Genomic DNA, 12,356 nt, shown 5'->3' on the forward strand with positions numbered 1-12,356 from the left:
ACCCACCACTCACCCACTCACTCACCCACTCACCCACCCACTCACCCACCCACTCACTCACCCACTCACTCACCCACCCACTCACCCACCCACTCACCCACCCACTCACTCACCCACCCACTCACCCACTCACCCACCCACCCACTCACTCACTCACTCACCCACCCACCCACCACTCACCCACTCACTCACCCACTCACTCACCCACTCAATCACCCACTCACCCACCCACTCACCCACCCACTGACCCACTCACTCACCCACCCACTCACTCACCTACTCACTCACTCACCCACTCACTCACTCACTCACCCACTCACTCACTCACCCACTCACCCATCCACCCACTCACTCACCCACCCACTCACTCACCCACTCACCCACTCACTCACCCACCCACTCACCCACTCACCCACCCACTCACCCATCCACCCACTCACTCACCCACCCACTCACTCACTCACTCACCCACCCACTCACCTCACCCACTCACTCACCCACCCACCCACCCACTCACTCACCCACCCAGTCACTCACTCACCCACCCACCCACTCACCCACCCACCCACTCACCCACTCACTCACCCACTCACCCACCCCCCCACACACCCACCCACTCACCCACCCACCCACCCACTCACCCACTCACTCACCCACCCCCCCACCCACCCACCCACTCACTCACTCACCCACTCACTCACCCACTCACTCACTCACCCACCCACCCACTCACTCACCCACTCACCCACCCACCCACTCACTCACCCACTCACCCACCCACCCACCCACTCACCCACTCACTCACCCACTCACTCACCCACTCACTCACCCACCCACTCACTCGTTCACCCACCCACTCACCCACTCACTCACTCACCCACCCACCCACTCACTCACCCACTTACCCACCCACCCACTCACCCACCCACTCACTCACTCACTCACCCACTCACTCACCCACTCACCCACTCACTCACCCACTCACCCACTCACCCACCCACCCACCCACCACCCACCCACCCACCCACCTCCCCCCCACCTGTAACAGGAAGTGAAGGGCGACGTGCCTCTGGCACTTCCGTGCTGCGGCGACGGCCCCAGCGGCCTCCTCGGCCTCGTGTGGGCGAGCGGCCCGGGAGGCCGAGAGGCCCAGGTGGCGGCCCAGGGAGGAATCCAGCTCATCACTCACCCTCAGCAGCATGCGACGGGACTCACGGAGCGCTTTCACGTCGCTGTGGTGGGGGGGTGGGTGGGTGGGGTGGGTGGGGGGGTGGGTGAGTGGGTGGGGGGGTGGGTGGGTGGGTGAGTGAGTGAGTGAGTGGGTGGGTGGGTGGGTGAGTGAGTGAGTGGGTGTGTGGGTGAGTGAGTGAGTGAGTGGGTGAGTGAGTGGGTGAGTGAGTGGGTGGGTGGGTGGGTGAGTGGGTGGGTGAGTGGGTGAGTAGGTGGGTGGGTGGGGGGGTGGGTGGGTGGGGGGTTGGGGGGGTGGGTGGGTGGGTGAGTGGGTGGGTGAGTGAGTGGGTGAGTGAGTGGGTGGGTGGGTGGGTGAGTGGGTGGGTGAGAGAGTGGGTGGGTGGGTGAGTGGGTGAGAGGGTGGGTGGGTGGGTGGGGAGGGGTGGTTTTTGTAGTGGTGGTGATGGTTGTGTTGAGGATGTGATGGGTGTTGTGGTGGTTGTGGTTGTGGTGGTTGTGGTGGTGGTTGTGGTGGTTGTTGTGGTTGTTGTTGTTGTGGTTGTTGTTGTTGTGGTGGTTGTTGTTGTTGTGGTTGTTGTTGTTGTTGTGGTGGTTGCTGTGGTTGTTGTTGTGGTTGTTGTTGTTGTGGTTGTTGTTGTGGTTGTGGTTGTTGTTGTGGTTGTTGTGGTTGTTGTTGTGGTTGTTGTTGTGGTTGTGGTTGTTGTGGTGGTTGTTGTGGTTGTTGTGGTTGTTTTGGTTGTTGTTGTGGTTGTTGTTGTGATTGTTGTTGTTGTTGTTGTGGTTGTTGTGGTGGTTGTTGTTGTTGTTGTGGTTGTTGTTGTGGTTGTTGTGGTTGTTGTTGCTGTTGTGGTTGTGGTTGTTGTTGTGGTTGTTGTTGCTGTGGTTGTTGTTGTGGTTGTTGTTGCTGTGGTTGTTGTTGTGTTTGATGTTGTTGTTGTTGTGGTTGTTGTTGTGGTTGTTGTTGTGGTTGTTGTTGTGGTTGGTGTTGTGGTTGTTGTGGTTGTTGTTGTGGTTGTTGTTGTGGTTGTTGTGTTTGTTGTTGTGGTTGTTGTGGTTGTTGTGGTTGTGGTTGTTGTTGTGGTTGTTGTTGTTGTGGTTGTTGTTGTGGTGGTTGTTGTGGTTGTTGTGGTTGTTGTTGTGCTTGTTCTGTGGTTGTTCTTGTTGTGGTAGTTGTTGTTGTGGTTGTTGTTGTGATTGTTGTTGTGATTGTTGTTGTTGTGGTTGGTGTTGTGGTAGTTGTTGTTGTGGTTGTTGTGGTGGTTGTTGTTATTATTGTTGTGGTTGTTGTGGTGGTTGTTGTGATTGTTGTTGTGATTGTTGTTGTTGTGGTTGTTGTTGTCGTTGTTGTTGACTGTTGTTGTTGACTGTTGTTGTGATTGTTGTTGTTGTGGTTGTTGTTGTGGTAGTTGTTGTTGTGGTTTTTGTGGTGGTTGTTGTGGTAGTTGTTGTGGTTGTTGTTGTGGTTGTTGTTGTGGTTGTTGTTGTTGTGGTTGTTGTTGTGGTTGTTGTTGTGGTTGTTGTTGTGGTAGTTGTTGTTGTGGTAGTTGTTGTGGTTGTTGTTGTGGTAGTTGTTGTTGTGGTTGTTGTTGTGGTAGTTGTTGTGGTAGTTGTTGTTGTGGTTGTTGTTGTGGTAGTTGTTGTTGTGGTTGTTGTTGTGGTTGTTGTTGTGGTAGTTGTTGTTGTGGTTGTTGTTGTGGTAGTTGTTGTGGTAGTTGTTGTTGTGGTTGTTGTTGTTGTGGTTGTTGTTGTGGTTGTTGTTGTTGTGGTTGTTGTTGTTGTGGTTGTTGTGGTAGTTGTTGTTGTGGTTGTTGTTGTGGTAGTTGTTGTTGTTGTTGTTGTGGTTGTTGTTGTGGTAGTTGTTGTTGTGGTTGTTGTTGTTGTGGTTGTTGTTGTGGTAGTTGTTGTTGTGGTTGTTGTTGTTGTGGTTGTTGTTGTGGTAGTTGTTGTTGTGGTTGTTGTTGTTGTGGTTGTTGTTGTGGTAGTTGTTGTTGTGGTAGTTGTTGTGGTTGTTGTTGTGGTTGTTGTTGTGGTAGTTGTTGTTGTGGTTGTTGTTGTGGTTGTTGTTGTGGTAGTTGTTGTTGTGGTTGTTGTTGTGGTTGTTGTTGTTGTGGTTGTGGTTGTTGTTGTGGTTGTTGTTGTGGTTGTTGTTGTGGTAGTTGTTGTTGTTGTGGTTGTTGTTGTGGTAGTTGTTGTTGTGGTAGTTGTTGTTGTTGTTGTGGTTGTTGTTGTGGTAGTTGTTGTTGTGGTTGTTGTTGTGGTTGTTGTTGTGGTAGTTGTTGTTGTGGTTGTTGTTGTTGTGGTTGTTGTTGTGGTAGTTGTTGTTGTGGTTGTTGTTGTTGTGGTTGTTGTTGTGGTAGTTGTTGTGGTGGTAGTTGTTGTTGTGGTTGTTGTTGTGGTTGTTGTTGTGGTAGTTGTTGTTGTGGTTGTTGTTGTTGTGGTTGTTGTTGTGGTAGTTGTTGTTGTGCTTGTTGTTGTGGTTGTTGTTGTTGTTGTTGTTGTGGTTGTTGTTGTGGTTGTTGTTGTGGTAGTTGTTGTTGTTGTTGTGGTTGTTGTGGTTGTTGTGGTTGTTGTTGTGGTAGTTGTTGTTGTGGTTGTTGTGGTTGTTGTTGTGATTGTTGTTGTGATTGTTGTTGTTGTGGTTGTTGTTGTGGTTGTTGTTGTTGTTGTGGTTGTTGTGGTTGTTGTTGTGGTTGTTGTTGTTGTGGTTGTTGTTGTTGTGGTTGTTGTTGTTGTTGTTGTGGTGGTTGTTGTTGTGGTAGTTGTTGTTGTGGCTGTTGTTCTTCTTCTTACTCGAGGATAAACCGCTGCAGTTGATTCTTGATGGAAGTCTGTGCCTGCTCCAGCAAAATCTACAAAAACAAAGATCCCCCAGGTAGCTCACACAGACACACAGAGGCTGTAGGGGCAAGTGCTGTGAGTAGCACCTGCACACAGACAAAGTTCCCCCAGGTAGCCTCTAGCAGGGTGTAGGGGCAAGTGCTGTTAGTAGCAGCAGCACCTACACACAGACAAAGCTCCCCCAGGTAGCCTCTAACAGGCTGTAGGGGCAAGTGCTGTTAGTAGCAGCAGCACCTACACACAGACAAAGTTCCCCCAGGTAGCCTCTAGCAGGCTGTAGGGGCAAGTGCTGTCAGTAGTAGCAGCACCTACACACAGACAAAGATCCCCCAGGTAGCCTCTAGCAGGATGTAGGGGCAAGTGCTGTCAGTAGTAGCTGCACCTACACACAGACAAAGCTCCCCCAGGTAGCCTCTAGCAGGCTGTAGGGGCAAGTGCTGTCAGCAGTAGCGAGTAGCAGCACCTATACACGAAGATAGTGACACACACACACAGTGACACACACAGTGACGCAGTGACACACATAGTGACACACACAGTGACACACACAGTGACACACAGTGACACACACAGTGACACAGTGACACACACACAGTGACACATACACAGTGACACACACACAGTTACACACACAGTGACACACACAGTGACACACACAGTGACGCAGTGACACATGCACACACAGTGACACACACAGTGACACACATAGTGACACACATAGTGACACACACAGTGACACACACACACACAGACACACACACAGTGACACACACAGTGACACACACACAGTGACACACATAGTGACACACATAGTGACACACACAGTGACACACACACACACAGACACACACACAGTGACACACACAGTGACACACACACAGTGACACACACACAGTGACACACAGTGACACACACAGTGACACACACACAGTGACACACACACAGTGACACACAGTGACACACACAGACACACATAGTGACACACACAGTGACACACACACACACAGACACACACACAGTGACACACACAGTGACACACACACAGTGACACACACACAGTGACACACAGTGACACACACAGTGACACACACACAGTGACACACACACAGTGACACACAGTGACACACACAGACACACACATACACACACACACAGTGATACACACACACACACAACAACCGCCATTCGCCACTAAGTGGCGGTGACGTCACCACGACGCTTGTGCCAGGCTATGTGCACCCTGAGGCCACGTGAAGTGTCGAACGCCCGCTGGCAGGAGGTCACTCGGCAGACCCAGGTGCCACGGGTCGACTGACTGAGATGACTGGCTGATGCACCACCTGTGCCCCCTACTGTGCCAACCTGCTGTGCTTTAGCCACCCGGCGCTCCGCTCGTTGTTGTGAGCGTCGCTCCTCCGCCCTCCGTTGTTGTTGGAGGGCGACTGCCTCCAACTGCCCAGTAGCATCCTTCACGAGCCTCCTCCACAGAGGCCGATCTTGACACCGCTGGTACCAGTCATCGGCAAGTCCACTCAGCTCCACGTCCTCCTGTACCACGTCACTCCATCTCTCCTCTAGCCCGTGCCGCGCCCGTTTAGCCCCCTCAATCCGGCCGAACAAAAGCTGTTTCGGCATGCGGTGGCTGGGCATGCGGGCTACATGACCCAGCCATTGCAGCCTTGCCTGCCGGAGGAGCTCACCGATGGGACCTTGCCTAGATCTTTCAAGGATTTATGAGCTCCTCACACAATCCAGCCTGGTTAAACCCAGGATGGATCGTAGGCAGGCCAGCCTAAATGTTTCTAACCGGCGAAGATGTTCCATTAGGGGGGTCCACACACACACAGTGACACACACACACACAGAGTACACACAGTGACACACACACAGTGACAAACACACACAGTGACACACACACAGAGTACACACAGTGACACACACACAGTGACACACACACAGTGACACACACACAGTGACACACACATACACACACACACACAGTGACACACACACAGTGACACACACACACACACAGTGTACACACAGTGACACACACCCAGTGACACACACACAGTGACACACACACAGTGACACACACAGTGACACACACACACAGTGTACACACAGTGACACACACACAATGACACACACACACACAGTGTACACACAGTGACACACACACACAGAGACACACACACAGAGTGACACACACACAGTGTACACACAGTGACACACACACACACACACAGAGACACACACACAGTGACACACACACAGTGTACACACAGTGACACACACACAGTGACACACACACACAGTGTACACACAGTGACACACCCAGAGACACACACACAGAGTGTGTGTGTCTCTGGGTGTGTGTGTGTGAGACCCTCACTGCGTTGTGGTTGGTCAGCTCCTGAAGTCCATCAGCGAACCGGTTTAGGGGACCCTGCCAACACATCACGCACACAGAGGGGTGGGGCTTCATATAACGGACTATTCCAGTGGCCCAGATCCCCCCTATTTTGTGTAATGGTCTGTCCCGAGTGCCACTGTTGACCGAGTGGACCGTACCACTCTGGGGTTACAATAGGGGGGGTTGATGGGTTGTTTTATGGACTATCGCAGTGGTGTCAAGTTTCCCCCCTATTTTGTGTAATGGTCTGTCCCGGCTGCCACTGCACCACTGTGGCGTTATAAGAGGGGGGGTTGATGTGTTGTTTAATGGACAATCCCAGTGGTGTCAAGTTTCCCCCCTATTTTGTGTAATGGTCTGTCCCGAGTGCCACTGTTGACCGAGTGGACCGTACCACTCTGGGGTTACAATAGGGGGGGTTGACGGGTTGTTTTATGGACTATCCCAGTGGTGTCAAGTTTCCCCCCTATAATGTGTAATGGTCTGTCCCGAGCGCCATTGCTGGCTGTGTGGACTCTACCACTATGGCGTTATAAGAGGGGGGGGGTTGATGGGTTGTTTAATGGACAATCCCAGTGGTGTCAAGTTTCCCCCCTATTATGTGTAATGGTCTGTCCCGAGCGCCACTGCTGGCTGTGTTGACTGTACCACTGTGGGGTTATAAGAGGGGGGGTTGATGGGTTGTTTAATGGACTATCCCAGTGTCACCTTTCCCCCCTATTTTGTGTAATGGTCCGTCCCGGGCATCACTGCTGGCGGTGTGGACTGTACCACTGTGGGGTTACAAGAGGGGGGGTTGAGGGGTTGTATAACGGACTATATCAGTCTCATTTCCCCCCTATTTTGTGTAATGGTCCTTCCCGGGCGCCACTACTGGCGGTGTGGACTGTACCACTGTGGGGTTACAGGAGGGGTGAGTTGAGGGGGTGTTTAATGGACTATCCCAGTGTCCCGTTTCCCCCCCTATTTTGTGTAATGGTCTATCCGGCTGCCACTGCTAGCTGTGTGGACTGTACCACTGTGGAGTTACAAGAGGGGGGATTGGGTTGATGGGTTGTTTAATGGACTATCCCAGTGTCGCGATTGCCGCCTATTTTGTGTAATGGTCCGTCCCGGGCGCCACTGTTGGCTGAGTGGACTGTACCACTGTGGAGTTACAAGAGGGGGGGTTAGGTTGAGGGGTTGTTTAATGGACTATGCTATTGTCCCGTTTCCCCCCTATTTTTTGCAATGGTCCGTCCCAGGCGGAACTGCTGGTGGAGTGGACTGTACCACTGTGGGGTGATACGAGGGGGGGTTGATGGGTTGTTTAATGGCTTATAACAGTGTCCCATTTCCCCCCTATGTTGTGTAATGGTCCGTTCCGGGCACCACTTCAGGCTGTGTGGACTGTACCACTGTGGGGTTACAAGAGGTGGGGGTTGATGGGTTGTATAATGGACTATCCCAGTGTCCCATTTCCCCCCTATTTTGTGTAATGGTCCGTTCCGGGCACCACTACTGGCGGTGTGGACTGTACCACTGTGGGGTTATAAGAGGGGGGGAGGGGTTGATGGGTTGTTTAATGGACTATCCCAGTGTCCCAGTTCCCCCTCTATTTTGTGTAATGGTCCGTCCTGGGCACCACTGCTGGCGGTGTGGACTGTACCACTGTGGGGTAATAAGAGGGGGGTTGATAGATTGTATAACGGGCTATCCATGTGTCCCGTTTCCTCCCTATTTTGTGTAATGGTCTGTTCCGGGCACCACTACTGGCGGTGTGGACTGTACCACTGTGGGGTGATACGAGGGGGGGGGGGTTAATGGGATGTTTAATGGACTATCCCAGTGTACCAGTTCCCCCCTATTTTGTGTAATGGTCCGTTCCGGGCACCACGGTTGACGGTGTGGACTGTACCACTGGGGTAATAAGAGGGGGGTTGATAGGTTGTCTAACGGACTATCCAAGTGTCCCATTTCCCCCCTTATTTTGTGTAATGGTCCGTTCCGGGCACCACTGCTGGCGGTGTGGACTGTACCACTGTGGGGTGATACGAGGGGGAGAGGGGTTAATGGGATGTTTAATGGACTATCCAAGTGTCCCAGTCCCCCCCTATTTTGTGTAATGGTCCGTTCCGGGCGCCACTGTTGGCGGTGTGGACTGTACCACTGTGGGGTGATACGAGGGGGGTTTCTCACCGAGATGACGGCGTCCTGGGAGCAGTGGCCAGAGAGGTCCCTGAGGCCGCCCACAAAGAGGCGGCTCGCCTGAGTGAAGCCTCGGCCTGCATCCACCATGGCCCCACACAGCCTCACCACCTGGGGTGGGAGATTTCATGGTGATGGTGGTGGTGATGGTGGTGGTGGTGATGGTGGTGGTGGTGATGGTGGTGGTGGTGATGATGGTGGTGATGGTGGTGGTGGTGATGGTGGTGGTGGTGGTGATGGTGGTGGTGATGGTGATGGTGGTGATGATGGTGGTGATGGTGATGGTGGTGATGGTGGTGGTGGTGATGGTGGTGGTGGTGATGGTGATGATGGTGGTGATGATGGTGGTGGTGGTGGTGATGGTGGTGGTGATGGTGATGGTGGTGATGGTGGTGGTGGTGATGATGGTGGTGGTGGTGATGGTGGTGGTGATGGTGATGGTGGTGATGGTGGTGGTGGTGATGGTGGTGGTGATGGTGGTGGTGGTGGTGATGGTGGTGGTGGTGGTGATGGTGGTGGTGATGGTGATGGTGGTGATGGTGGTGGTGATGGTGGTGGTGGTGATGGTGGTGGTGATGATGGTGGTGATGGTGATGGTGGTGATGGTGGTGGTGGTGATGGTGGTGGTGGTGATGGTGGTGGTGGTGATGGTGGTGGTGGTGGTGGTGATGGTGGTGGTGATGGTGATGGTGGTGGTGATGGTGGTGGTGATGGTGGTGGTGGTGGTAGTGGTGGTGATGGTGGTGGTGGTGGTGATGGTGATGGTGGTGATGATGGTGGTGGTGATGGTGGTGGTGGTGATGGTGGTGGTGATGATGGTGGTGATGGTGGTGGTGGTGATGGTGGTGGTGGTGGTGATGGTGGTGGTGGTGATGGTGGTGGTGATGGTGGTGATGGTGGTGGTGATGGTGGTGATGGTGGTGGTGATGGTGGTGGTGGTGATGATGGTGGTGGTGGTGATGGTGGTGGTGGTGATGGTGATGATGGTGGTGGTGGTGATGGTGGGGGTGGTGGTGATGATGGTGGTGGTGGTGATGGTGGTGGTGATGGTGGTGGTGATGGTGGTGGTGGTGATGATGGTGGTGGTGGTGGTGATGGTGGTGGTGATGGTGGTGATGGTGGTGGTGGTGGTGATGGTGGTGGTGGTGGTGATGGTGGTGATGGTGGTGGTGGTGATGGTGGTGGTGATGGTGGTGGTGATGGTGGTGGTGGTGATGATGGTGATGGTGTTGATGATGGTGGTGATGGTGATGGTGGTGATGGTGGTGGTGATGGTGGTGGTGGTGATGGTGGTGATGGTGGTGGTGGTGATGGTGGTGGTGGTGATGATGGTGGTGGTGGTGGTGATGGTGGTGGTGATGGTGATGGTAGTGGTGGTGATGGTGGTGGTTGTGATGGTGATGGTGGTGGTGATGGTGGTGGTGATAGTGATGGTGGTGATGGTGGTGGTGATGGTGGTGGTGATGGTGGTGGTGGTGATGGTGGTGGTGGTGATGGTGGTGATGGTGTTGATGATGGTGGTGATGGTGGTGGTGATGGTGATGGTGGTGATGGTGGTGGTGGTGATGGTGGTGGTGATGGTGGTGGTGGTGGTGATGGTGGTGGTGGTGGTGATGGTGGTGGTGATGGTGATGGTGGTGATGGTGGTGATGGTGGTGGTGATGGTGGTGGTGGTGATGGTGGTGGTGATGATGGTGGTGGTGGTGGTGATGGTGGTGGTGGTGATGGTGGTGGTGATGATGGTGGTGGTGGTGATGGTGGTGGTGGTGATGGTGGTGGTGGTGGTGATGGTGGTGGTGGTGATGGTGGTGGTGATGGTGGTGATGGTGGTGGTGATGGTGGTGATGGTGGTGGTGATGGTGGTGGTGGTGGTGGTGATGATGGTGGTGGTGGTGATGGTGGTGGTGGTGATGGTGATGATGGTGGTGGTGGTGATGGTGGGGGTGGTGGTGATGATGGTGGTGGTGGTGATGGTGGTGGTGATGGTGGTGGTGATGGTGGTGGTGGTGATGATGGTGGTGGTGGTGGTGATGGTGGTGGTGATGGTGGTGATGGTGGTGGTGGTGGTGATGGTGGTGGTGGTGGTGATGGTGGTGATAATGGTGGTGGTGATGGTGGTGGTGATGGTGGTGGTGATGGTGGTGGTGGTGATGATGGTGATGGTGTTGATGATGGTGGTGATGGTGATGGTGGTGATGGTGGTGGTGATGGTGGTGATGGTGGTGGTGGTGATGGTGGTGGTGGTGATGGTGGTGGTGGTGATGATGGTGGTGGTGGTGGTGATGGTGGTGGTGATGGTGATGGTAGTGGTGGTGATGGTGGTGGTTGTGATGGTGATGGTGGTGGTGATGGTGGTGGTGATAGTGATGGTGGTGATGGTGGTGGTGATGGTGGTGGTGATGGTGGTGGTGGTGATGGTGGTGGTGGTGATGGTGGTGATGGTGTTGATGATGGTGGTGTGATGGTGTGGTGATGGTGGTGATGGTGGTGGTGATGGTGGTGATGGTGGTGGTGATGTGGTGATGGTGGATGGGTGGTGATGGTGGTGGTGACGGTGATGGTGGTGGTGGTGATGGTGGTGATGGTGGTGATGGTGGTGGTGATGATGATGGTGGTGGTGGTGGTGATGGTGGTGATGGTGTTGATGATGGTGGTGATGGTGGTAGTGATGGTGGTGATGGTGGTGGTGATGGTGGTGGTGATGGTGGTGGTGACGGTGACGGTGATGGTGGTGGTGGTGATGGTGGTGGTGGTGATGTTGATGTTGGTGATGATGATGGTGATGATGATGATGGTGATGATGATGGTGATGATGATGTTGTGATACCTTCTCAAGTTTAGTCTCCAGTTCAGAGACGCAGAACCTGATTTCCACATCTTCACCACCATCCCCCGCCCATCCCCACACACACAACATCACAACAACATCACAACATCATCACAACAACACATCATCACAACTCACAACATCATCACAACATCACCATCACATTCATCACAACATCACAACATCATCACAACAACATCACACAACACCATCACCATCACACAACAACATCACAACAACATCACCATCACACAACATCACAACAACATCACCATCACAACAACATCACACAACAACATCACCATCATACAACATCACAACAACATCACAACATCACAACAACATCACAACAACATCATACAACAACATTACCAACAACATCACCATCACCATCACACAACAACATCACATCACCATCACACAACAACATCACAACATCATCACGACATCATCACAACAACATCACACAACATCACACATCAACATCACAACAACATCACAACATCACAACAACATCACACAACATCATCACAACAACAACATCACAACAACATCACAACATCATCACGACATCATCACAACAACATCACCATCACACAACATCACAACAACATCACACAACAACAACATCACAACAACATCATCACAACAACATCACACAACAACATCACAACAACAACATCACAACAACATCATCATAACAACATCACAACAACATCACAACAACATCACAACAACAACATCACAACAACATCACACAACAACATCACAACAACATCACCATCACCATCACAACATCATCACAACAACATCATCATCACACAACAACATCACAACAACATCACAACAACAACATCACAACAACATCACAACAACATCATAACAACAACATCATCA

General features: G+C 52.4%; 1 protein-coding gene across 1 annotated transcript in view; it reads right to left on the bottom strand.

The window, feature by feature from the left end:
- LOC116938408 (arf-GAP with coiled-coil, ANK repeat and PH domain-containing protein 3-like) overlaps window positions 1-11,514 on the bottom strand; it is a 48,133-nt gene extending 36,619 nt beyond the window's left edge. The window contains exons 1-5 of the mRNA XM_076063433.1: window positions 11,460-11,514; window positions 8,624-8,743; window positions 6,425-6,478; window positions 3,982-4,040; window positions 1,040-1,232 (exon numbers count right to left, since the gene is read on the bottom strand). Of these exons, the coding sequence (XP_075919548.1) occupies window positions 1,040-1,232; window positions 3,982-4,040; window positions 6,425-6,478; window positions 8,624-8,722 (405 nt within the window). The 5' untranslated portion in view covers window positions 8,723-8,743; window positions 11,460-11,514. The remainder of the gene's footprint in view (window positions 1-1,039; window positions 1,233-3,981; window positions 4,041-6,424; window positions 6,479-8,623; window positions 8,744-11,459) is intronic.
- Window positions 11,515-12,356: the final 842 nt, after the last annotated feature.

Source organism: Petromyzon marinus, unplaced genomic scaffold (assembly GCF_048934315.1).
Source record: "Petromyzon marinus isolate PM22_M1 ecotype Great Lakes invasive population unplaced genomic scaffold, UKy_Petmar_22M1.pri1.0 PM_Scaffold_119, whole genome shotgun sequence".
Classification (NCBI taxonomy): domain Eukaryota; kingdom Metazoa; phylum Chordata; class Hyperoartia; order Petromyzontiformes; family Petromyzontidae; genus Petromyzon; species Petromyzon marinus.